This window comes from Symphalangus syndactylus, chromosome 1 (genome assembly GCF_028878055.3).
Source record: "Symphalangus syndactylus isolate Jambi chromosome 1, NHGRI_mSymSyn1-v2.1_pri, whole genome shotgun sequence".
Classification (NCBI taxonomy): Eukaryota; Metazoa; Chordata; class Mammalia; order Primates; family Hylobatidae; genus Symphalangus; species Symphalangus syndactylus.
Genome location: NC_072423.2, coordinates 93,315,241 through 93,337,713, shown reverse-complemented (window position 1 = coordinate 93,337,713; position 22,473 = coordinate 93,315,241). Strand labels below are relative to the sequence as shown.

At 53.6% G+C, this 22,473-nt stretch overlaps 1 protein-coding gene across 2 annotated transcripts; it reads right to left on the bottom strand.

Annotated features, from left to right (window-relative positions):
• Positions 1-5,436: 5,436 nt before the first annotated feature.
• Positions 5,437-22,257, bottom strand: SLC22A11 (solute carrier family 22 member 11). 2 transcript variants are annotated; one of them, XM_055294272.2, is made up of 10 exons: positions 21,806-22,257; positions 19,127-19,230; positions 16,257-16,411; positions 15,980-16,148; positions 14,005-14,125; positions 13,096-13,211; positions 10,534-10,748; positions 9,563-9,671; positions 8,471-8,677; positions 5,437-7,346 (listed from the first exon to the last, which is right to left on the bottom strand). In XM_055294272.2, exons 1-10 carry the CDS (start codon positions 22,196-22,198, stop codon positions 7,283-7,285), a joined length of 1,653 nt encoding a protein of 550 aa, XP_055150247.1. In that variant the 5' UTR covers positions 22,199-22,257; the 3' UTR covers positions 5,437-7,282. The 2 variants fall into 2 exon arrangements, with proteins under 2 accessions (XP_055150247.1, XP_055150256.1); XM_055294281.2 differs by lacking the exons at positions 9,563-9,671; positions 10,534-10,748.
• Positions 22,258-22,473: the final 216 nt, after the last annotated feature.

Below are 22,473 nucleotides of genomic sequence, written 5' to 3'. Positions count from 1 at the left end.
GGGCCTCTGGTCTGTGGGGTCGCCTGGGGACCTGTGGCCCTTCCGCCCTGTCCTTCCTCTAGCTCTTGCTTGTTTCTCCCTGTTGCTTTCATTTTTGCTACAGGTCTGTTTCTCCACAAAGCAGAGAGAATGGCCGACAGCCCAAATGCCAATTTCTGCTGCTTTACCCTGAGAGAGGGACTGATGTTCTTTCTTCGTTTTGGCGACAAGTGGCCCAGGAGAGGGCTCTGGTGGCCCAGTGAGGGCACATGCAGCCTCCTGGACCCAAAGAACACAGCGACACCCATGACGACATGGGAAGGGAAGGGCCTGGGCAGGGAAGATCACCTGAGGTCCCTGGGACCCCTGTCCAGGGTCCCCTTTTCTATCTCCTGCCTTATGATGTCTGTGCCTGGGGGAGGGTTATTTGTGGATGAGTGTGGGTTCCTGGAAGCTCTCAGCCACACTCTAACCTGGGAGGTGGGGCTCAAGCCTGTCCCTCATGGCCCTGAGGAAGGGGTAGAGCTTTTAGCAGACACAGGCAAGGCAATGAAAACATAACTGAATGAATAGTCGCACACTCATTTACAACTTTCTTGAAGATTTTGTATAAAATTTCTATTATTTCTTGCTTAAATATTTGTCAGAATTCATCAGCAAAACCATCACGGCCTGGAATTTTCTCTGTGGGAATATTTTAAAATGCTGTCTTTGACCTCTTCACTCTCTTCTCTCCCATTTATTCATTCACCCACCCACCTATTCATCCATCTACCCATTCATTCATCAACCCACCCATCTACCCATCCATCCCATCCATCCATCCATCCATCCATCCATCCATCCATTAGTCCATCCGTCCATCCGTCTGTCCATCCATCCACCCACCTATCCATCCATTCATTCATCCACCCACCCATCCATTCATCCATCTACCCATCCATTCATCAACCCAACCATCTACCCACCCATCCATTTGTTCATCCATCCAACCACCAACCCATCCATCCATCTATCCATCCATCCATCCATCCACCCATCCATCCCTCCATCCATCCAGCCAGCCATCCACCAGCCCATCCATCTATCTATCCATCTATCCAGTAAACAGTTACTAAAAAGATACCAGAGTCAGGCCCTGGAGCAGAGCTTTGGGGATACTGTGGAGAAGATGGTGAAACTTTCCTGCCTGGGTCGTGTGGTGCTGGCAGGAGGGCAGGCTGACTGGCCACTGCCATTGGGAAGACAGACTCTATAAGGGTCATGAACAAAATCAAGAGGTCATAGAATAATAAGAAGGGGTGTGGAGGGCCACCCAGCCAGTGATCAGGAGGGAAGAGTTGCTCCCACCTGAGGCTGGGAAGGGAGGTGCATACAGTTGGGGAGCAGCATGTGCAAGGTCCCCGTGATGGGCAAGGACCTGTCAGGTTTGTGGAACCATGAGGGGAATGAGGATGGGGCTGGGTTGGGGGAGGCAAGCCAATGTGGGATAAACCTGGTCACACAGGGCCCCAGGGCATCTCAGAAGGACTGAGGTTTGAACCCATGATTAGACTGGGGTTACAGGTTTTTGAGAAGATCAGTGAGATGGCAGGGCCCACTCATCTCATCATTTTGGGGAGTGCATGTGCAGATGCATGAACATCTAACCAGTATCACCAGTGATATTGGAAAGGGTGGCGTTGCCAGGTTTCTCGGGGACTATCACAAATGTCATCACTTTTATCGTGGGCTTCTGGTTCTCTGACAACCCATTCCTGCCCCTGAGCAGCCAAATGTGGATGGAAAAAATAAACACACAGCCCAGCTGACAAGACGCTCTAAGTTCATGGCCAGACTTGGGCGGGCCCTCCGTGTGCCTGGCAGCCTGACTCTGTTTCCCCATTTGCCCCACTGCATGGCCTGTTCCATGTCCTGCACAGCCCAACCACTAATGGGGATGTGTCTCAAACACATAATATTGGTTTGGAAGAAGCAAGTCATAGAAGACCACGGAATCCCACGCTGGTGTCACCAAACAGAATGTTGCTGGAGGACATATAAGTAGGTGGCACGTTTATGAGGAAAACAAGATAATTCGGGATAGCAGTTACCTCGGGTGGGAGGATTTGACTGGGGAGGGCCTCCTCACGCAGGGGCCATCAAGCACCCATGAGGCGCTGCTTCTCCAGCTAGGTCATGGGAACATGGGATTTGTTTGATGAGAATTTGTAAGTTTGATTATACATTTGAATTTATAAGTTTTTTTTTTTTAGGAGGAGTCTCGCTCTGTCACCCAGGTTGGAGTGCTTGGCATGATCTCAGCTCACCGCAATCTCCTTCTCCCACGTTCAAGCAATTCTCCTGCCTTGGCCTCCCAACTTGGAATGGTTGGGATTACAGGCATCCACCACCACGCCGAGCTCATTTTTTGTAGTTTTAGTAGAGACAGGGTTTCACCATGTTGGCCAGGCTGGTCTCGAACTCCTGACCTCAGGTGATCCACCAGCCTGGGCCTCCCAAAGTGCTGGGATTACTTATAGGCATAAGCCAGTGCGCCCGGCCTTGTTGTGGTTTTAATTTGCATTTTTCCTAGTGATGTCGATCATCTTTTCTTGGGCTTATTGGCTACCTATATATCCTCTTTGGCGATGCATCTGTTCAAACCTTTTGCCTTTTACAATTAGACTGTCATTTGATTTGTGCGTTGTAAATGTTCTTTACATTTTCTAGGTAGAAGTCCTTTGTTAGATACAGATTTTTCCAATATTTTCTCCAAGTTCGTGGCTTGCCTTTTTATTTTGTAACAGTGTCTTTTGGAAAGCAAAAGTTTTTAGTGTTTATGAAGTCCAATATGTTTTTTTATAGTTCATATTTTTGAGTACTAGTTAAGAAATCTTTGCCAAACCCAAAGTTGCCAAGATTTTCTCCTGTTTTCTTCAAAAAATTTTATAATTTTAGCTCTTATATTTAGGTCTATGATACAGTTAAAGTTAATTTTTGGAAATGGTGTGAGTTAGGGTTGAGTTTCTCCCTTCCCCGCTGCCGTCTTTCCTTTCTTCCTTTCTTCTTTCCCTCCCTCCTTGCCTCTTTTTCCCTCTTTCTTTCTTTGTTTATATATGGCTATCCAATTGTTCCAGAATCATCTGCAGAAAAGATTATCCTTTCCTCATTTTAATTGATTTGGCACCTTGATTGAAAATCTATTAAATTTAAACCATAAATGCATGGCTCTATTCTGAACTTTGGATTGTATTATATTTAAAAAAATGTTCTCCAACTTAGTCCTTTTCCAAAATTGTGTGGGATAATCTAGACCCTTTGCATTTTCATATAAACGTTAGGGTGAGCTTTTCAATTTATCTGAAGCAAATCTGCTGGCATTTTGACTGGGATTGCATTGAATCTAAACACTACGTTGTGGAGAATTGACATCTTGATAATATCGAGCCTTTCAATCCATGAACAAGATGTATCTATGTATTTAGCCCTTTAATTCCTCTCAGTTCTGTAGTTTCCAGTTCATAGGTCTTGTCTTTCTTTTATTGAATTTTTCCCTGGGTGTCACATTTTTTCCATGCTGTTATTAAATGGTATTGTGTTAAAATGTTCAATTTCTGGTAGTTACTTGTATACAGAAATACAATAGGTGTTTGTATATTGACCTTGCTAAACTCATTTATTAGTTCCAGTAGTATTTTTGTTGATTCCTTAGGATTTTCTACATAGACAATTATGTCATCTGCAAATAAAGAGAGCTTCGTGTCTTCCTTTCCAATGGGTATGCCTTTTACTTATTTTGCTCACCTTATCTCACTGACTAGGAGCAATGTTGAATACAAACTGTAAGAGTGGATGTCCTAGCTTCGTCCCTGATCGGAAGGGGAAAGCAGTCTTTTACCATAAGCATGATGGCACCTCTGGGATAACAGGGTGCCCATCTAGGGCATGGATGGCCTTGATCGGGATGGAAAAGGTGCCTTGATTTCCTGGTTTGCTGAATGTTAATGATCAGGAATGGCTGTCGAATTTTGTCAAATGATCTTTCTTTGTTTATTTGGATGACATATGGCTTTTCTGTTTTGGCTTGTTCATAATTTGGTTTGTTAACCTTGATTTTAAATGTAAAACTAACTTTGCATTCCTGGGATAAAGTCCACTTGGTCATGATGTATTGTGCTCTCTCTTTCTCTCTCTCTCTCTCTATATATATATATATATACACACACACACACCTATATAAAAATATACAACTACACACACATATGTAAATATATATATATGCATAGTTGGATTCAACTTGCTAAATGTTCCTTAAGAATTTTTATGTTTATATCCATAAGGGATATTGGTTTAGAGCTTTATTTTCTTGTAATGTCTTTTTCTGGTTTCAGGGAAACAGAACGAATTGGGAAGTGTTACCTCATTTTCAATTTTCTGGAAGGTTTTGCGTAGAATTGCTATTATTTCCTGCTTAAATATTTGTCAGAATTCACCAGTGAAGCCATTTGGGCCTGGAATTGTCTCTGTGGGAAAGTTTTAAAACATAAGTTCAATTTAAAAAATAGATTTAGGGCTAATAAAGTTACCTACATCTTCTTGAGTGAGCTTTGGTAGTTTGTGTTCCTCAAGAAATTTGTTAAAGTGTTCAAAGTTTTTGGTAAAATATTGCTCAGAATATTCCCTTATTATCGTTTTAATGTCCGGATTCTTAGTGATGTGTCGTCTCTCATGCCCTAGATTTGTAGTGGGTGTCTTTTCTCTTTGTTTCTTTTTCCCTTTTTTTTTTTTTGATTCGGAGTCTTGCTCTGTCTCCCAGGCTAGAGTGCAGTGGTGTGATCTCGGCTTATTGCAACCTCCGCCTCCCAGGTTCAAGTGATTCTCCTGCCTCAGCCTCCTGAGTAGTTGGAATTACAGGCACGCACCACCACACCGGGCTAATTTTTGTATTTTTAGTGGAGATGGGGCTTCACCACGTTGGCCAGACTGGTCTTGAACTCCTGACCTCAAGTGATCTGCCCACCTCAGCCTCCCAAAATGCTGGGATTACAGGCGTGAGCCACCGCACCCGGCCTCTTTTTCTTCATCAGGAAGTCTAGAGGTTTGTAAATTGTATTGATCTTAAAGAACCACCTCTAGGTTTCGCTAATTTTCTTTACTGTGTTTTCAATTCTCTGATTTCTCTTGTGTATTATTTCTTCTGCTTACTATAAGTTTAATAAACTCTTCTTTTGCTACTTTCCAGGTGAGAGCTGAGGTATTTGATGTGGAACTTTCTTCTTCTCTAATGTTAGCATTTAATGATATCAATTTCTCCGTAATCATTACTTTAGCTTCATCTCACAAATTTTGATATGTCATTTTTTCATTTTCACTCAGTTCAAAATCTTTTCTCATTTCCTTTGAGATTCCCTCTTTGACCCTTGGGTTACTTAGAAGTGTGTTGTATAGTTTGAAGAGGTTTTCCATATCTCTTTCCATAATTGATTTCTAATTTAATTCCATGCTGGTTCAAGAACATTCTTCGTATGATCTGAATCCTTTAAAATTTACTGAAGTGTGAGGAAAGGCTGGGGTCCCATGGCAGCCTGACCAGGCAAGGGGAGAAGTATGATCCTTATCGTGAGCCACTGGAGGGCTTTCAGCAGGGAGAGATTTGGTTCGGATTGCATTTCTTAATGAGCATTGTGGCTGTTGTGCAGAGTGCAGTGTAGACATCAGGGACCAGTTTGGAGCTACAACCGTGGTGTGAACCAGGGTGTAGCCAGAGTGAAGGGAAGTAGGTGGATTTGGGAGCTGTGAGGAGGCAGGAGTGACTGACCCAGTGTACATGGGGTGAAAGAGGTGAGTTGAGGGGCCTGAGATTGAGGTTTCCCAGAGTGGGGTCTCCAGGGAAGGGCATGAGGGTAACTTTGTGGCAGGGCCACAGATATCAGGGGCATGGAGGGGTGGAGACGAGGGCTAGGAGCCTCGTGTGCTGGAAGGAGCCCTGGGCTAGGATCGGGGACCGGGTTCGGCCGTGTTTCCACAAGCTGGCCCCTCCACCACTCTGCAGTTTTGCTTCCTTGCCCATCTGAGATGAGCAGTCAGCCTCGACCATCCCAGAGTTTTCACAGCCTGGACAAGGGAGGTCTGGGCATGAATCAAGAAAAGGTGTCCCCTCCAGAAAACAAACAGCAAAAGGGTGCCGTTTGGTTGAAAGCCGAAAGTTATGGTTCAGTATTACGTGCTGCCCTGACATCTGGCAAAGCCAGAAGGCCTCGGCAGGCCTGCCTGTGAGCTCCCCTTCTCCCCTTTCACTCCACCCTGTGGATGAGGCTCCCTGGCCCAACAACCCTCATCGAGGGGACCAAGAGGGGTTCCTCTTATCCCTACGCTTGTAAGGTTCCGTTTCTCGCCAGCCTGCAGCATGATGAAACAAGCCAATTATACCCTCCCGCAGAAGCCAGGAGTTGCCCCAGCCCCTTCGTGCTCCAAAGCTGCCTTCTCGCAGCCCTGGCTGCTCGCTCAGATCCTCAGTGCACCCCGTCCCCTGTGGTCCGCATGGCGTGCAGTGTCATCTTCGCGGGCTCTGAGTACGTGCGTGGTGACCTGCTGCCAGCCTCCTCTGTCTGGTGTTTGGTGGTGTGTTTGGCCATCTTCGTAACCATAGGGCTGGAAGCCCTCCCTCACTGATGAGTAAGTGAAAAGTGATTAAAACAGCTCTTTTTTTTGGAGTGGACACAGCCTTTGCTAGGGTAGGTGGTGGGGCCAGTGTAGCCGGGGCTGAGTTTCAGACCCCACATGCCTCCTTGGCTGCGTGCTTCGGGCCAGTGCACAACCTGGACACCTGTATCTGGCAGCTCTCTCGGCAGATTCCATTTATTTGGCCGGTGCTAAGATCAGTTCACCCTGATACCTGCCCTGGGGGGTGGGTCACGTGATCATTCTCATTTCACAGATGAGGGCTCTGTATGTGGTAGAGTGAGATTGGAACCCAGTCTCTGGTTGGCGTGGCTGAGGGAAGGTGTAAAGACATGAGCCTGGCAGGGAAAGGGAGGGGAACCGTCTCGTTATTGGTTGGGCATGGCCATCTGCACAGGCTCCTGTAGGGCTCGGGTAAGGTGGGGAATCTGATCAGGGCGGGGAGAAGAGGAGTGAGCTGTGGAAGCTGCCTTCAGCCACAGCTGTCCACTTGGTCACGCTGTCCACTCGGCCACAGCTGCGTGGCCTCTGCCATGCCAGGCCCTTGAGGTCGCCCAACTCGCCTTCACCCTCTGATTGGAGAAGAGGCAACTCCTTTCCAGGAGTCTTTGACTAAAGGGGCTCCGTGCAGGCACAATTTCTAGAGAGAGGTACTTTCCACAGTGACGGCCTCTTGCCGGTTGCCCTGGGCTGCTGTTGATTTCCTAGAATAATCCAAAGAAAAGCAGTGCCATGTGGTGAAGTGGGTATGACTTGGAGCTTGGGGCAGAACGGTGGTCAAGTCTTATTGGGGGGTAAACTGTATGGCATTAGGCTTTTACGCCTTTCTGTGTACCCAAGCGTGGGACAGTGCCTGAAACATAGTAGGTGCACAACAGAAATCAATTAAATTAAAGAAAAAATGAAGTCCCAGCTTCTCCGGGTCTCCGCGGGTGTCCTTAGGCAAGTTATATAACCCTGCTGCATCTCAGTTTCCTTGGCAAAGGAATTGGACTGTAATAGCACCTCATGTGGTTGTTGTATTGATTAAATAAGGTGACATAAAACAAAAAGAACTCAGTATTATTAGTATCATTCTGACCTCGGTCACCATCAGAATTGAGGAGGCCCTGTGAACACTCACCCAGGACACAATAACCACACGTCCAGAGTGCTTGCTGCAGGCCTGGCATTTTCCCAGGTGCTTTAAAATAATACTTCCCTTAAACCTGAAAACAACTCTGTGAGCCAGGCTGGGTTTTGTTTGTTTGTTTTTTTTAACACCATCTTACAAAGGAGGAGGCTAAAGCCCACAGAAGTGGTTCTGGCTATAAAATGCAGCTAGGGAGTGCTCCCTCATTTCTCCCTCTCAAAGAATGGATGTGAGATGGCACAATCTGTTCTCTGAGGGTTTGAAAGAACTCACCTGTTGATCTGTCTGGGCCGGAAATTCTTTGTGGGAAAATTTCACTAGGACAGTTGAGACTATCTGTATCTTCCTTTGTCAGTTTTGGTGAGAGAGGTTAAGTCACTTGCCCAGGCAGGTGGGGAATGTGGTCCCAGGCAACCTGGCTGCCAAGCCTGGGCTTTCAACCATTACATTTTCCTGCGTGAGGTATGAACACTTTCTACCCATGAGACTTTGGATAAGTCACTTTCTCTCTCTGACCCTAGTAATAGCATGGGGATAGTAATAATACGTTTCTGGCAGGATTGTTGGAAAGATTAAATGGTTTCAGAAACACAGGCCTTGGTGCTCTTGAGCCTTTGCCCTGGGCGACCCAGGCCTGTCTCCATCTTGGCCCAGGAGGAAGCCCGGCCCGACGCCCAGGGATCACATGTCACTCACTGGCTCTCCAGGTCCTGGATAGTGTCAGGGAGCGGAAGTCCCTGGGTCTCCGGGAGGAAGAACAGCACAACCAGGCTGGAAGCAATGGAGATAACGCCATAGAGGAGAGGAGGCAGCAAGGGCAGGGCTTGGCGGCTCATCAGGATCAGGGGACCCATCATAGCCCCCAGCCGGCCCACCGTATGCAGAATGCCATCTGCTGTCATCCTGTGGGTGAAGGGGAGGGCCCAGATCCCTGTTACAGCTGGCCCTGTGGCAGGAAGACAACTTGGCTGGGCCCATGGATGCCAGGGGAAGGAAAGCTGGGCTGAGGGCATTGCCCTCCTCAAGGCCTCCTCTAATGCCACCTCCTCCACAGAGCCCACCCAGATTTTCACATCTAGTGTTTCAGGGGAAATCTCTAGGGCCCACCTCATTTTCCCCACTGTTGGGCAACTTAAGGGCTTCTCCATGCTCCTGCTAGGCCACTGAGCTCCCAACTCAGGCTTTCCATACGATATCAACAAAATCAATAAATGCTTGTCCAAACAACAAATTAAAATATGGAGAAATGAGTGAGTGGTGGAAAGAACACTGGGCTAAAAGTCTGGAGAGCTGGAGTCTAGTCCTACCCTTCTGCTGAGCCAGTCCTTCACCCCGAGCCTCAGTTTACCCAAATATCAAATGTGGGCGTGGCCTAGACTCTAGACCACTGGTTTTCCATTTGTGTTTTAGGATGCCCTTGGCTCCAAGGAGGTGAATTGGGGCTCTCTTGGGGCAGGGAAGGAGTGGTGGGAAGTGAGTTGAGGGTCCCCACTGCCACCAGGGCAGCTCTTGGTCTCCTAATCGGGGTTCTTACAAGATTCCACCTGGATAGATGACTCTGTGGCTCAAAACGGTGTGAAAACACAGGCCCAGATGTCCCCAGGGCTCTACTGTACTGCTTCTGTCTGGGCCGAGACTCTCAAGGGGAAGAGCTGTCCTGTGGCGGGGAGGGGGGCCCTGAGCTGCCCTGGCAGCATTTCCCTGGCTGCCAGGCCCTTCTTTACCCTTCCCACTGCCCTCTCAGGACAGCCCTGCTGGCCCTGGGGCATGGCCTGCAGCCCAGCTTACCGCACTGGCGTTGGGAAGAGTTCAGCCTTGTAGATGGTGAAGCAGGTTAGGCTTATCCCAAAACATCCCTTTCCCAGCACAGCAAAGACCACACGCAGGGTCTGCAAATCTGGGTACAGGAAGGGGTGAGAGTGGGGTTTGCCCTGGAGGGTACCCAGGGGCTAGTCAGTGTGCGGCCAGCCAGCCTGGAGCAGAGGGGACCCTGGGCTCCCTACAAGTCCCCGGCCCTGCTGGCTTGTTGCGGGGCTGCCCAGGGCTGGGGTTGGAGGACAGAGCATAGGATGTGATATCGCGGCAGGTGGGCCCGAGGGGCACAGGCAGAAACCCAGCCAGGTCTAGGGTAGCTGAGCCTGGCAGGCCGTGGAGGCTGCACTGAAAGCCTGCCCCCCACCCCGCGGCTCCTAGGGTCCGGAGATGCCTCTTGCTATGAAGGAGAGAGCGCCGGGCCCGGCCCACAGCAGCCTTCCTGCTGCCCCCCAGCCTGCCTGTGTGGGGATGGCAGAAGCCCTGGCCTGGAGCGGAGGTCGGGGCCCCCTTTTGGCCGCAGGCCTGGGCCTCCCCAACGCGTTGCTCAGAGGAGGCGCCTGAACTGCTGGGAGGGGCTCGCCGTTGTCCGTTTCCTCGCAGCTGCTGGCGCTCAGAGCTTGGGCTCTCACTGCAGCCTGCAGGGCCCCGGCCGCCTCCGTCCTCGCTCAGGCCTTCCCCTGCCAGCTGCAAGGCACCCTCCTGCCTTCCTCCCGGCTCTGCCGCCACCGCAGGACTTGCGGCCCTGTCCCTTTCCCCCAGTCTCCCACCCTCAGCAATAAAAGGAGACACGGAGAGGGATTCCAGGTCCTCACAGCCTCCCTCATTCAGAAAGAAAACAGGGAGGCAGCTCCTGGGGCCAGGGAGGGGATGTGGCCCCACGCTGAGAGCAGTGGGGTGGGCGGGGAAACAGGGCCTGGTCCCACCGCCCAGCCTGCCCACCTCACCTTGCGGCACCAGCATGTTGGCCAGAATGGCGAGGCCGGCCATGGCCTGGGAACCAGCTTGGATGGTGCGGCGGCCAAGGAAACTGAGCAAGAGGGCAGTGGTGGCCCGGCCCAGGAAGTCCACGGCCCCGAAGAGGGCCTGGAGGAGGAAGATGTCACGGCCCAGGCTCTGCAGGTCGAAGATCAGCCCGTAGTAGGAGATCAATAGAGAGAAACTGCAGGCAAGGCTGGAAGTCAGGTCCCTGCCCTGCCGGGGAGAGGGTGCCCCAACAGCAACAGCACCTCCCACCAGGAGCTGCCTGGGAGGACATGGCCAACCCTGGAGGACAATCCTGGGCTTGTCTTGGCCAGCGGTCCCAGAAGCCTGCCAAACTCAGGACACAACCCCAGGGTCACGCTTTTCCAGGAAAGGGCAGGCAGGGTGGCTCCCCCATCCCTTCACACACGGGCTTTGTGTCAGGGGCAGTGATGGGCTGGGGCGTTGCCTCTCTGGCTGGGACCAAGTCTGCCCTCGGGGGCCTCTGAGCTGCCCCTCACTTCCGGCCTAGCCCTCTCTGGCTTTGATTCTGATAACCAGTCACACTGTGCCTTTGTCTTGGAAGATGGGAATCATGGCAAGACGGGACCTCTGAGGAGACCCTGGGCTGCACTGCCCAGACTGCATTCAGGAAGGAGAGCCTGTCCCCCAGCCCCTGGGAGTGCTGCCCCTCCTCTGGGGAGAGCAGCCTGTGACTGGTTCATGGGGCAGAGGGACCACCCATTAGGGCCCCAGCTTCCACGCTCCCAGGGGCTGGACTGAGCCCAGGCTGTGGCTGCATCTCCCCTTCCCTTCCCTTCTCCATCTCAGGGTCTGCTTTCTGCCCACTCCCCCACCCCACTGGCTCACGAGTAGCTGGATTTATGGTATTTAAATTCTCATGGTTTGGAGATCGGATTTGGATCCACAAGTGGCTGCAAGGTAAAATTCTTCTCGGCCACATTTAAAATCTGTGCTCTCCCTGCTCAACCCAGACGCTCCTCCCAGCCCTCCCCTTAGGCGTCACCTGATTACATCACCCAATAAACATCGGAAAACACTAGCCCAACAACGGCGGAGTAAAATCGCACAAGCCGCAGTGTTTCATGAAGTTTATGTGAGTGACGTGAGAGTCACTGGCCTGGTGCTCAAAGCGGCCGACACTGGAGCCTTGGACAGATAACAACTGGGTTAACAAGTCAAGACAAGAAAACCCACAAGGTCACTCGCTTCAAAGCCTCTGATATGAACAACAAAGGTTGCAGAGCCGGCCCCTGGGAGAACTGAGGAATCCTGGAAGTTTTTCTTTTTTTAAAAAAAGAACTGGTCCTGGGTGTTTGCAGCGAGAGCACTCCTTCTGATTTATCAGAAAAAAATTGAAGTTTTTAAAAAAAGGCATTTGATCTATCTTTGTTCTAAGATGTAGCAAGTATTTGCCATCATAACCCTTATGTGGTTAAATATAGCATAAAAGAAACGTTTTCCTAAGCTTTAGTTTTATTTCAAGATAAAAGTCCCAATCAAACCAGGTCCTTAGGTTTTTTGCTTTTTTTTTTTTCCTTTGACAGAATCTTGCTCCATCGCCCAGGCTGGAGTGCAGCAGCACAGTCTCAGCTCAGTGCAGCCTCTATCTCCTAGGCTCCAGTGATCCTCCTGCCTCATTTTTTGATTTTTAGTAGAGATGAGAGGGTCTTACTATGTTACCCAGGCTGGTGTTGAACTTCTGGGCTCAAGCGATCCTCCTGCCTCAGCCTCCCAAAGTGAGGGATTACAGGCTTGAGCCACCGCACCTGACTGGTCCTTGCTTTTTAATATGCTCTTTTGGATGTCACCGGAACCGAATTTGTTTTAAGGGCCTTTTCCTGGGCCCAGATGACCTTGGGTCCCGGGGTGGGCCAGGGTCTGGTCATGCAGGCCCTGGGCAGTGACAGTGCCGGTAAGCCAAGTGCTAGCTCAGCCCGGTTCCAATGCAGGCTCTATCATCTTGGGCTTGTTCCTTACCCCTCTGGGATCCTCTTTCCCCATCAGTAAAGTGGGGTTGCATGGAGGGGTCAGCGAATGCAGGTTCACCCTCTAGGAGCATGGCCATGGTCTCTAGGAAAGTGGTAAGTCTCTAACGCTGACAAACAGTGGTACTCCTTGGCCGGGGCCGGCTGTGGCTGGTCCCCTGGCTCTAGGGACCCTGGCTCCGCCTCTGTCTTGAGACCTCCCTGGGACCCTGGGACCCCCAGCCTAGGGCTGCCTTTTCCTCTGGCTTCCTGCAGATGGCAGCCTCCACACCCCACCTGTGCACAGTCCCTCTCTGCTGCCTGCCAGGGCTCCTGCCTCCTGGGGCTGCCTGCGTCCTGTCCCAGACAGAAATGCACCCCCTTGAGGCCTGCGGGTGCTGTTTCCCCTGGACACCCTGCCTCTTGCTTGTCCCAGCTCTGCCTCCTGCCTGTCTCAGCTCTGCCTCCTGCCTGTCCCAGCTCTGCCTCCTGCCTGTCCCAGCCCTGCCTTCTGCCTGTCCCAGCCCTGCCTTGGGGAGGGACACCAGGACAGCGTACTTCACCACCAGCATGGCGCAGCTCCTCCAGCGGAGCACGGGCACGCAGAACAGGTCCAGCACCGACCGCGGCTCCTTTGCAGAGGCCACCTCCTCCTTCACGCTGGACATCAGCACCTTCCGGGGAGAATGGGGGCACCGTGAATGGTAGGGCAATGGCCCTGCCCCACCCCCTGTGCCAGACAACAGTGTCCAAGTGGCCAGAGTGACGGGGAGCCTACCCAGGGCCTCAGCTTCTGGAAGCCGGATCCCTAGGGGAAGGGGCGGGGATGGGGCAGAAAAGGTTCTCTCCAGGCCCTGGCTCTTCTGCAGGTTTGACTCAGCCCTGGTCCTCTCAGCTCTAGCTTGCCTCCTTCTGGAAGCCTTCCCTGATCCTCCCACCTCATCTTCACTCTAATTTCTGGCAGCACCTGTTTCCTGAAAGCAGCTACCTTCACATAAACACATAATGTTTCCCCAGACACATCGAGAACCCCCATGAGGTGGGTGCGTGCTACGTGCGGGTGGAGGTGGTGGGTGATGCAGGTGATGGTGTGGGTGCTGTTGATAATGATGGTGCTGTTACTGATGGTGGCGATGGTGGTGAAGGTGGTGGAGATGTTTTGCAGAGATGGTGGCTGTGCGGTTAGTGATGGTATTGGTGGTGCTGGTGGTGATGGAGCGATGGCGGTGAAGGTGATGGTGGGTGCGGACGGTGGTGGTGCTGTTGGTGATGGTATCGGGATTGGTGGTGGTGGTGGTGTCCGTGTGGAGGTGGTGATGGAGGTGTTGGTGGTGTCTGTGGAGATGCTGGTGGTGGTGCTGGTGGAGGTGGTGCTGGAGTGGGTGGTGCTGATGTTGGAGGCCACATGGATGATCCATCAGTGCACGTCCTGTCCCAGGTTAAGTCTCGCAGACAGCAGCATCTCACCTCTATGGTCAGGTTCTTGGCCTCCTTGTGGCCATTTATCCTGGCCACCTTTCTGAGCTCCTGAAGCGCTTGATCTGGTTTGCCCTTAATAATCAGCCATCGGAAGGATTCTGGCAGCCACCTGTAAGGCAGGTGTGTAACTGGGAGTGCGCTGGGCTCTACCCTGGGGTGGGGTGGAAAGGGGCAGTGGGCATGGACCCTCCAGCTGAGATAAGTGACAAGGAGGCAGATGCTTCTGTGCCGCTGCTGCCCAGCCAGCAGCCTGGCAGTCCCCGGCGGTTTCAGAATAAAGCTGAGTCCCAATGCCTGGCTGCCCACCTTCCCGAGTGAGCCACCTCCATCTGGCTCGCCTGGCTGCCCGGGCCCTGCCCACCTGAGCCCTGCACATAGCCAGGGCACAGGTGGCCTGGGCATGGGTGTCCCTAGAGGTGGCCGCTTTACCAGTGATTCCGGGGCCATTTCTAGGATAGAAAGGTCACTTGGTGCTAGGTTTGTTTTTTTTTTTTTTTGAGATGGAGTCTCGCTCTGTCACCCAGGCTGGAGTGTAGTGGTGCGATCTTGGCTCACTGCAACCTCCGCCTCCCGGGTTCAAGTGATTCTCCTGCCCCAGCCTCCCGAGTAGCAGGGACTACAGGTGCGCACCACTATGGCTAATTTTTTTGTATTGTTAGTAGAGATGGGGTTTCGCCATGTTAGCCAGGATGGTCTTGATCTCCTGATCTCGTGATCCGCTCGCCTCAGCCTCCAAAGTGCTGGGATTACAGGCGTGAGCCACTGCGCCCAGCTTTTTTTTTTTTTTTTTGGCACGTTTAAAACATCCCCAGGCAGAACCAGGTGATTTTATAAAACCAGTCTGTTTCTCCCCAACCTCAGGGGCAGATGGGCCAGGAGAAGCATTTTCCTGGTGGAAGGCACAGGATCTGCCCAGCCCACCGGCTCCCAGCCCTGTTTGCAGGGAAGCTAAGAAGGACTTCTGGAGGCAGTTTGACGTAGCGGTGAAGAGTTAGCCTGCCTAGGTTCAAATCCTGCCTCTGGCATTCACCGGCTGTGTGTGACCTTGGGTGAGTGACCTACCCTTTCTAGGTCTCGGTCCTTCGTTTGAAATTGGCGGTAATCGCATCATCTTACTTATTAGAAGATGGTTAATACGCACCTGGTGTTATAAACTGCACCTGGTACACACCTGATCAGTGTGGCGGGGATGGCCTAATTATTGTAATTATGGGATGTCCTTCCTCTTCACTTATTGATCTGTGTATGAAATGTAAGCTCCATGGGGCCACTGGTTTTTGCCTGTTTTGTTCACTTGTGTGTCCCCAGCACCTAAGACCTTCTGCACCTGTCTGTGTCTCCTTCCTCAGTGCCAACCCAAGGAGGGATTTCCAGACCTTAAGGATTTTTGCGGCCCCTAAAATTGTAGTGACAACAATCTATTTTCATATCCAATGTTGGTCCGCACTGTATGTGAAGGAGTGAAGCTGGTGGGTGGGGGCTGGTGCAAGCTCTGGGGAAGGAGGATGCTCACAGCCTCAGCCCAGCGGACAGCGGCGGTGGGGCCTGGGGGACCGGGAGAGCGGCTGCTTCCACTGTGGCCGAAGTTCGGCCCAGTGCCCCTGGATCTTCCAGTTTTTCCAAAGAAGGTAAAAATACTGTTTTTGTGTGTTTTTGAAAATCTTCTGATTTTTAAATGTTAGCAACTAGTTACAAATGTATTTTTTAAATCACCATTTGAGCCAATGCTGTGCCGGCCCATCTTGGCCTGTCTGGGCTGGATGGGAGTCACGGACCTCAGGCTGCAACACTCAGCCTAGGACTGCCAATCTCCAACGTCCCTCCCCAGCAAGGGCGCCGCTCACACCACGGCCCTTCTGTGGCACTCCAGGGCTCTGGACCTACTGCCAGCCAGAGAGGTGAAAGTGAAGAGTCCTCCTCCCACCCTGGGTCTACTAAGGAAAAGGTCCCACATCATACTGACCAGGATATCAGGGAGATGGCAAAGAAGGGCACTGACGCTGCCAGCTGGAGGGTCCTCCAGTCCCGCAGGGCAAAGGCCAGGCCGCCCAGCGCTGCCTGGCCTGCACTGAAGGCGCATCCCACCACCGTCATGGTGACCGCCCTCCTGCTGGTCGTGGTCCACTCCACCACTGAAGGATGCAGACATGTGCAGGTGAGGCCTCATGCGGCAGCCTGAGCCCCATTCTCTCCTGCCACCCCCGCCCCCATGGCAGGAGCTCGCTGAACCGGGGACTCACTCAGTGTTAGTGAACTCAGAAAGATGCCGGCCATCCCAAAAGCGGCCACGAACCGCAGGCCACAGTAGATGACGAATGTTGGGGCGAAGATGGTGCTGGTGCCCGCCACGGCCAACTGCAGGCAGCACCAGCTCAGCATCAGCTTCCGTCCAAACCTGTCACAGGAGAGAAGCACACGGGGCCTGGAGAGGGACCCCTGAGGACGTGGATTTGTGGGCAGGTACTTGCCTTCTGGGAGTTCAACAACGCCAACTCCTCCTTCTTGGAACTTTTAGGGGTACACTCAGAGTGCTTTTGTTATAAAAGTGGCAGGTACTTTGCCACGAGAAGGTGCAGTTCAGTTTCAGTGTTTAAGAACATGGGATTTGGGGCCAGGCACAGTGGTTCATGCCTGTAATCCCAGCACTTTGGGAGACTGAGGCTGGAGGATCACTTTAGGCCAGGAGTTCAAGACCAGCCTGGGCAACATAGTGAGACCACAGTCTCTACTAAATAAATAAATTAAAAGGTTAGCCAGGTGTCTGTGGTCCCAGCTACTTGGGAGGCTGAGGTGGGAGGATGGCTTGAGCCCAGGAGTTCAAGGCTGCAGTGAGGTATGATCACGCCTCTGCACTGCAGGCTGTTCAACAGAGTGAGCCTCTGTCTCTAATAAATAAAAAAGAACACAGGTTTGGGCATCAGATTGCCTGGGTTTGAGCCCCAGCTCTGTCCTTCCTGGGTGACCCTGGGCATGTGACTCGACATCTCTGAGCCTCAGTTTCCCCATCTGTAACATAAGGGCATCCATAAGGACATGCCTCACAGGGCTGCTATGAGAATCAAGACACTGGGCAAGGGGCTGGGGAGTGAGGAGGCCAAGACTTTGCAAGCCGCTGCTCTCACCTGTGTGCTGCGAAGGGGGTGCTCATGGGGCGGATGCAGAGCCCTTGGCCCCTGCCCAAGTGCCCTGGGCTGCGGTGACCTCCAGGGCGGCTGAGCCTGAACCGGAGACTGCATTTAGTGCCACTCAAGCCCGTGCTGCTCAGAACGGAGAAGCCAGGCGGACCTTGGCCATGCCTGTCTGAGCAGCACCCAGGAGCAAGGACACTCGCTTCATCCTCACGACAACTGCATGGGCAGGTGCGAGGCCCCACTGCTGGGGGGAAACTGAGGCCCAGAGAAGGGGAGAGATCTCCACAGAAGGGAAGAGATCTACCTTGTAGGACAAGGCTGGGCGTGGTAAGGCTGGGATTCAGACCCAGGTAGTCAGACCCCAGAGCCGGTAGGGTGGTGGCAGGAGGGAGCAGGAAGGCAGTCCTCCATTCGTGAAATAATGACTGCGTGTCTGCCATGGTGCTGAGCTGGGCTCTGGAGCACAGTCCTTGGGTCCCTGTGTGCTTGTGGGGACGTGGACAACAAACAAGCCTTGAGCCAGCCAGGCATCGTCAGAGCCAGGCACTGTGATGAGGGAAGCAAAGAGGGGCTGGGACAGTCATGCCTGGGGCCGGGCAGGAGTCTCTGGCTCCGTGGCCTGGGAGGGCCTCCCCAGGGAAGAGCATTGAGCTGCGGCCTGTGTGTGGGCACCAAGCAGCATGGGCAGGAGCTTCTGGGTGAAGCACAGTCACCGAGGCGCTCTGCAGGGGTGCAGGGGGCTCCAGGAGGAGGCTGGTGGAGCTGGGGGTGGTTGGAAGCCCAGCGCAGGGCAGGGGGTAGGCAGGAAGGGACTGTCCTCAGTGCAGCGGGGCCCTCGGAGGACTTCCGGCCAGCTTTTATTGACCAGATCAACCTCCAAGATTTTGCAGTCACTCAGTGTTGTGGCAGCGTGGACGGCCACTGCAGAGGACACCTGCGAGGGGTTGCAGTCTGCCTGGTGAGAGGATATGGTGGCTCGGGCAAGGGGATGCTGTGGCAGAGAGGGGCTTGGGCTGAGTGTGTCCTGGAGGAAGAGCCAGGTGAGTGTGGGGGTGAGGAAGGGAGGCCAGAGGACAGCGTAGGCGCACAAGAGTCCCACAGGTTGGGGGTCTGTGTCCTCCGATGGAGGCTGCTGGGGGAGTGAGGGGGCATGGCGAGGAATCAGCAGCTCAGCTCCCAGAACAGGAAGAGAGGGAGGAGGGGGAGCAGGAGGAGGGGGAGCGAGAACAGCTTCCTGGGAGGTGGAAGGAAAACCAGGAGTGAGGATGTTCTGGAAGCCAAGAGAAGAAAGCGTGTCACAGAGAAGGCTTCTTCCCACCAGCAGGCCTAGGCTTCAGTGTCACCTGGTACGAGACGTTTCCAGTCCTGCCGGCTGGCCCTGGCGTGCCCATCACCCGTGCCCTGTTCCCCTAGCCGGCCTCACGTTCCAAGGTGGCCTGACTTACTAACCTGTGTCCTGAGCCCTGCTTGGCTCCATGCTGGGGAAGAGCAGACACTTGCCTCCCACCCTCCCCACTGCCCCTTCCCCCATTTCTACTAGGGGCGTCCCTTGCACCTGGCCAGTGTTTGGCCCACGTGAGGCTTCTGGGAAGGCCTTGAGACTGGGGGACAAAGGACAGAGGAGAGGAGGATGGGGAGCCAGGACAGCTTTGAGGCACAGGGTCCAAGCACGACCACATGGAGGAGGCCTGTGACCATCTGGCCGGAGTATGGAAGAGGGAATGGGGGCGGTGGGGGATGGCCTGGGGTGGCCTCCCTGTGAGGGGAACCAGGCCAGGGTCTGGGGGGCCTTGCTGAGGTGGGGACCCGGAACAGCCTGTGGGTTGGTGGGGATGGCCAGGGGAGGGAAGAAACAGAGGAGGCAGGAGGGAAATGGAAGCAGGGATGGGGTGTTCGCCTGACATTTCTGAACCTTCTGCCCCATAGTCTTCAACAATGTTTTGAGGGAGCTGGGGGCTGGGAGGAGTGGAGGCACTCACCGGTAGGAGAGGAGACCCCAGATAAAGGAGCCCACCAGGATCCCGGACATGAAGATGGACTGGCTCAGGGGCTTCAAGCCCTGGGAGCTGCACACCAGGTCCCACTGCAAGAGGAGGGTGCAGTGGCTCAGCTCGGGGGGTGTGGAATCATGGGGCTCGGCACGGCCGAGGAACGCCTGACCCACACTGGGGTCCCTGGACTCCCAGTGCCAGGTCACAAAGGTAGAGGGGACCTGCTGGCCATGGGGCTGCACCTCCCCACGGGAAGCCCAGCTGCAGGACAGCATGCGACCTGGCTCTGCGTCTGCCAGCTGTGTGGAGGCCACTCCACGGGGTCCACTGGCCCCCTCACGCAGAGGACAGGCTCTGACGGGCAGCAGGGCCTTGAAGGGGGCAGAAGTGGTAGGAAAATGAACAATTTCTTGGTAAAAAGAAGTTTGGCAGTTTAATGTGCAGCTGTGTCCAGCAGTACCTGGCAGTGGTGGGCAGTGAGGTGGCAGGCAAGGTGGGCAGTGGGAGGCAGGGGCAGGGAGTGGCTGGCAGGGGTGAAACCACAGGCTTGGCTTCCACCTCTACTGAGTGCTGGCCAGGTGGATGTGGCAGAGCCACTGTCTGGGCTGGGCTATCCTTTCCTCTAGAGACGGAGCCATGATCTGGTGCTGTCATCAGCGTTGAGGGTGACTAGAGAGAGCTTGGCATGGTTCACTGGGATTTTTACAGCGGCTCCAGCCCAGGACTGGTCATCCATTGCCTGAACACCCCACACCCATCCCCAAGTCCGTCCTCCACTGAGGCCCGGCAGCTCCCCCCACCTCTCTCTTTCCCCCTCCCACTTGGGCAGCTGCAATAGCCTCCAGCGGGCCCCCCATCCCCCCACAGAGCTTCTCTACCCTGCAAAGTGACCTCTTGAAAATGCAAGTCAGACCAAATCACTTCCATGCTCCAAACCCTTCAGTGAGGATGATGAGGATGAGGTTCTTTTGCATTTAAAAGAAAATTCCGGGCACAGTGGCTAATGCCTGTAATCCCAGCACTTTGGGAGGCCAAGGCGGGTGGATCACCAGAGGTCAGGAGTTCGAGACCAGCCTGACCAACATGGTGAAACCCCTTCTCTACTAAAAATACAAAAATTAGCCGGGAGTGGTTGTGCATGCCTGTAATTCCAGCTACTCAGGAGGCTGAGGCTGGAGGATCGCTTGGACCCAGGAGGCGGAGGTTGTAGTGAGCCACGATTGCGCTATTGCACTCTAGCCTGGGCAACAGAGCGAGACTCAGTCTCAAAAGAAAAATTAGCTGGGCATGGTGGTATGCGCCTATAGTCCTAGCTACTGGGGACACCAAGCCACGAGGATCACTGGAGGCTGGGAGTTAGAGGCTGCAGTCAGTCATGTTTGGGCCACTGCGCTCCAGCCTGGGTGACAGAGTGAGACTCTGTCTCAAAAAAAAAAAAAGAAAGAAAGAAAATCCCAGCTCCAGAGCATGTCCCCGCACCTGCTTCTGGCCCCTCAGCACCTGTGCCCAGACGCACGGGGCCTTGTTCGCTCCTTCAAATCCCAGACATGCTTCTATGCGTGACCTTTGCTCTGTGGGGCTCCTGACCTTCACAGATTCCTCCTCTCACCATCCAAGTCTCCATGTCAATGTAGCCTCTTTGGAGAGGCCATCCCCAACCATCTGCCTGAAGGAGGCTGCCCCTCCTCGCCCCTTGCAACCTTGCTTTTGTCCCTCATGCAGACTGCTAGGATTGAATCAGGCTCCAGACCCTGACTGCCAGGACTGAATCAGGCTCCAGGACACTCTAGCTGTGTGCCCTGGGACAGCCCCTTGACCTCTCTGTGTTTTCCTTTTCTCCGTTATTAAACGGGGACTGTCACAGGACCCATCCCACAAGATTGTGATGAGATTGTGGCAGCAGGGACACATTTGGAAATGTGTCTGCCACTTTGCAAGTGCAGGGCGAGGGGTGGCTTTGCTGCTAGAAGGGGTTTAAATGTCAACTGAGTGAATTCACCAGTGGAATGGATGTTTCTTGAAGGCTCCCTGCTCATGTTGGAACCGGAGCCCCGATCCGAATCTGGGCCATCATCACCAATCAGGAAATGGGCATGGGGTGACCAAAATTCTTTGCTTGGCCAAACTTTAGTCAGGTTTCTGAGCCTTCTCCTGGGCCCATCTGGGGGCTTCCTCGTAAAATCCAGTTTTAGCAAAGAACCCTGCTGAATCAGTTTAACCAGAACCCCCCTGCCCCCAGCCTCGACATCCGATCAGGTTCCTCATCCTGCACCACCTCTAGGGTGATGTGTTGTCACCCTGGCCTATCTCAGCAAGAAGCCTGTTGGGTCAGTTCAGCCAGACCCCCCCTTACCCCTGATTTCTCCCTGCAGCTGAGTTGCCTGGAGTCACGGGTAATGGGTCAGTAGGGCCGGGACCAGGCAAGGCTGGTGAGTGTCCAGGTGCCAGCATTCAGAGGTGCCCGCCCAGGTGCCCCCCGCACTTCCAGGAGCCTGGGCTGGCCCCATCTGTAGACAGATCCCTGACGCCCACTCCCCTGTGTGTGGCTGACGAGGGGCTGAGAGGCTCGAAAGGAGGCAGGTCCCTCCCAGGACTGGACCCTGGAGTCGATCCATGACTCTGACCTCCAAGGTGACGGGACTTCAGTGGCTCTGGGGGAGGCCCTACCTTGGCCACGATGGTGGAGGTGAAGACGCTGCGGTCATAGACCCAGCCATCCACACACGGCTCTGTGTCGGCCTCACTCCAGCTGGTGGCCGTGGCATTGGGGTCCAAGAGCTGCCACTGTGGCTGGCGGAAGCGGCGGCACGGGTGGGGCCCCTGGTTGGGGCCTGGCGGGATGGAGATGGTCAGAAGGGCCTTGGGGGTCATGTTTATGGGAACCGCAGAGCCATTGTCCAGCATGTGTGTCCAGCAACGGTGGCCTGGGACGGCGGCTGAGAAGTTCTCCAGGAGCATCTGGGAAGGTATCACGAGGCAGGGGAGGATGAAGGTGAGCACCTGCAGGGTCTGGAAGAGGCCCACGCCTCCGGCTTGCTCCAAGAGCTTTGAGAACGCCATGAACCGAGCTGCCTCGGCTGAGCCTACAGCTGACCTAACTGCTGTTTGGAACCGACTGCAGCCACAAGATCCAGGGCCACCAAGGCCTTCTGCCTTCCTGCCCCTCAGCCGAGTTGGGGGTGGGGCACTGTCCAATAACCAGTTGAGTCAGTCCGGGGAAGGCCTATGATGCCTCGGGGAAACTCCTCCTTATCTTGTGTCCAGGAGTGACTGTGCAGATGCCCCAGCGCTCCGCTGAGGGGGTAAAGGGGACTACACTCACTGTGCCCGGGCTG

Coding starts and splice junctions, on each gene's coding strand:
- SLC22A11 (XM_055294272.2), bottom strand. CDS start 22,198: ATGGCGTTCTCAAAGCTCTTGGAGCAAGCCGGAGGCGTGGGCCTCTTC. Junction 16,412..19,126: donor TGGGGTCTCCTCTCCTACCG/GTGAGTGCCTCC, acceptor CTCCTGTGACAG/GTTTGGACGGAAGCTGATGC. Junction 13,212..14,004: donor CCAAGAACCTGACCATAGAG/GTGAGATGCTGC, acceptor TCTCCCCGGAAG/GTGCTGATGTCCAGCGTGAA.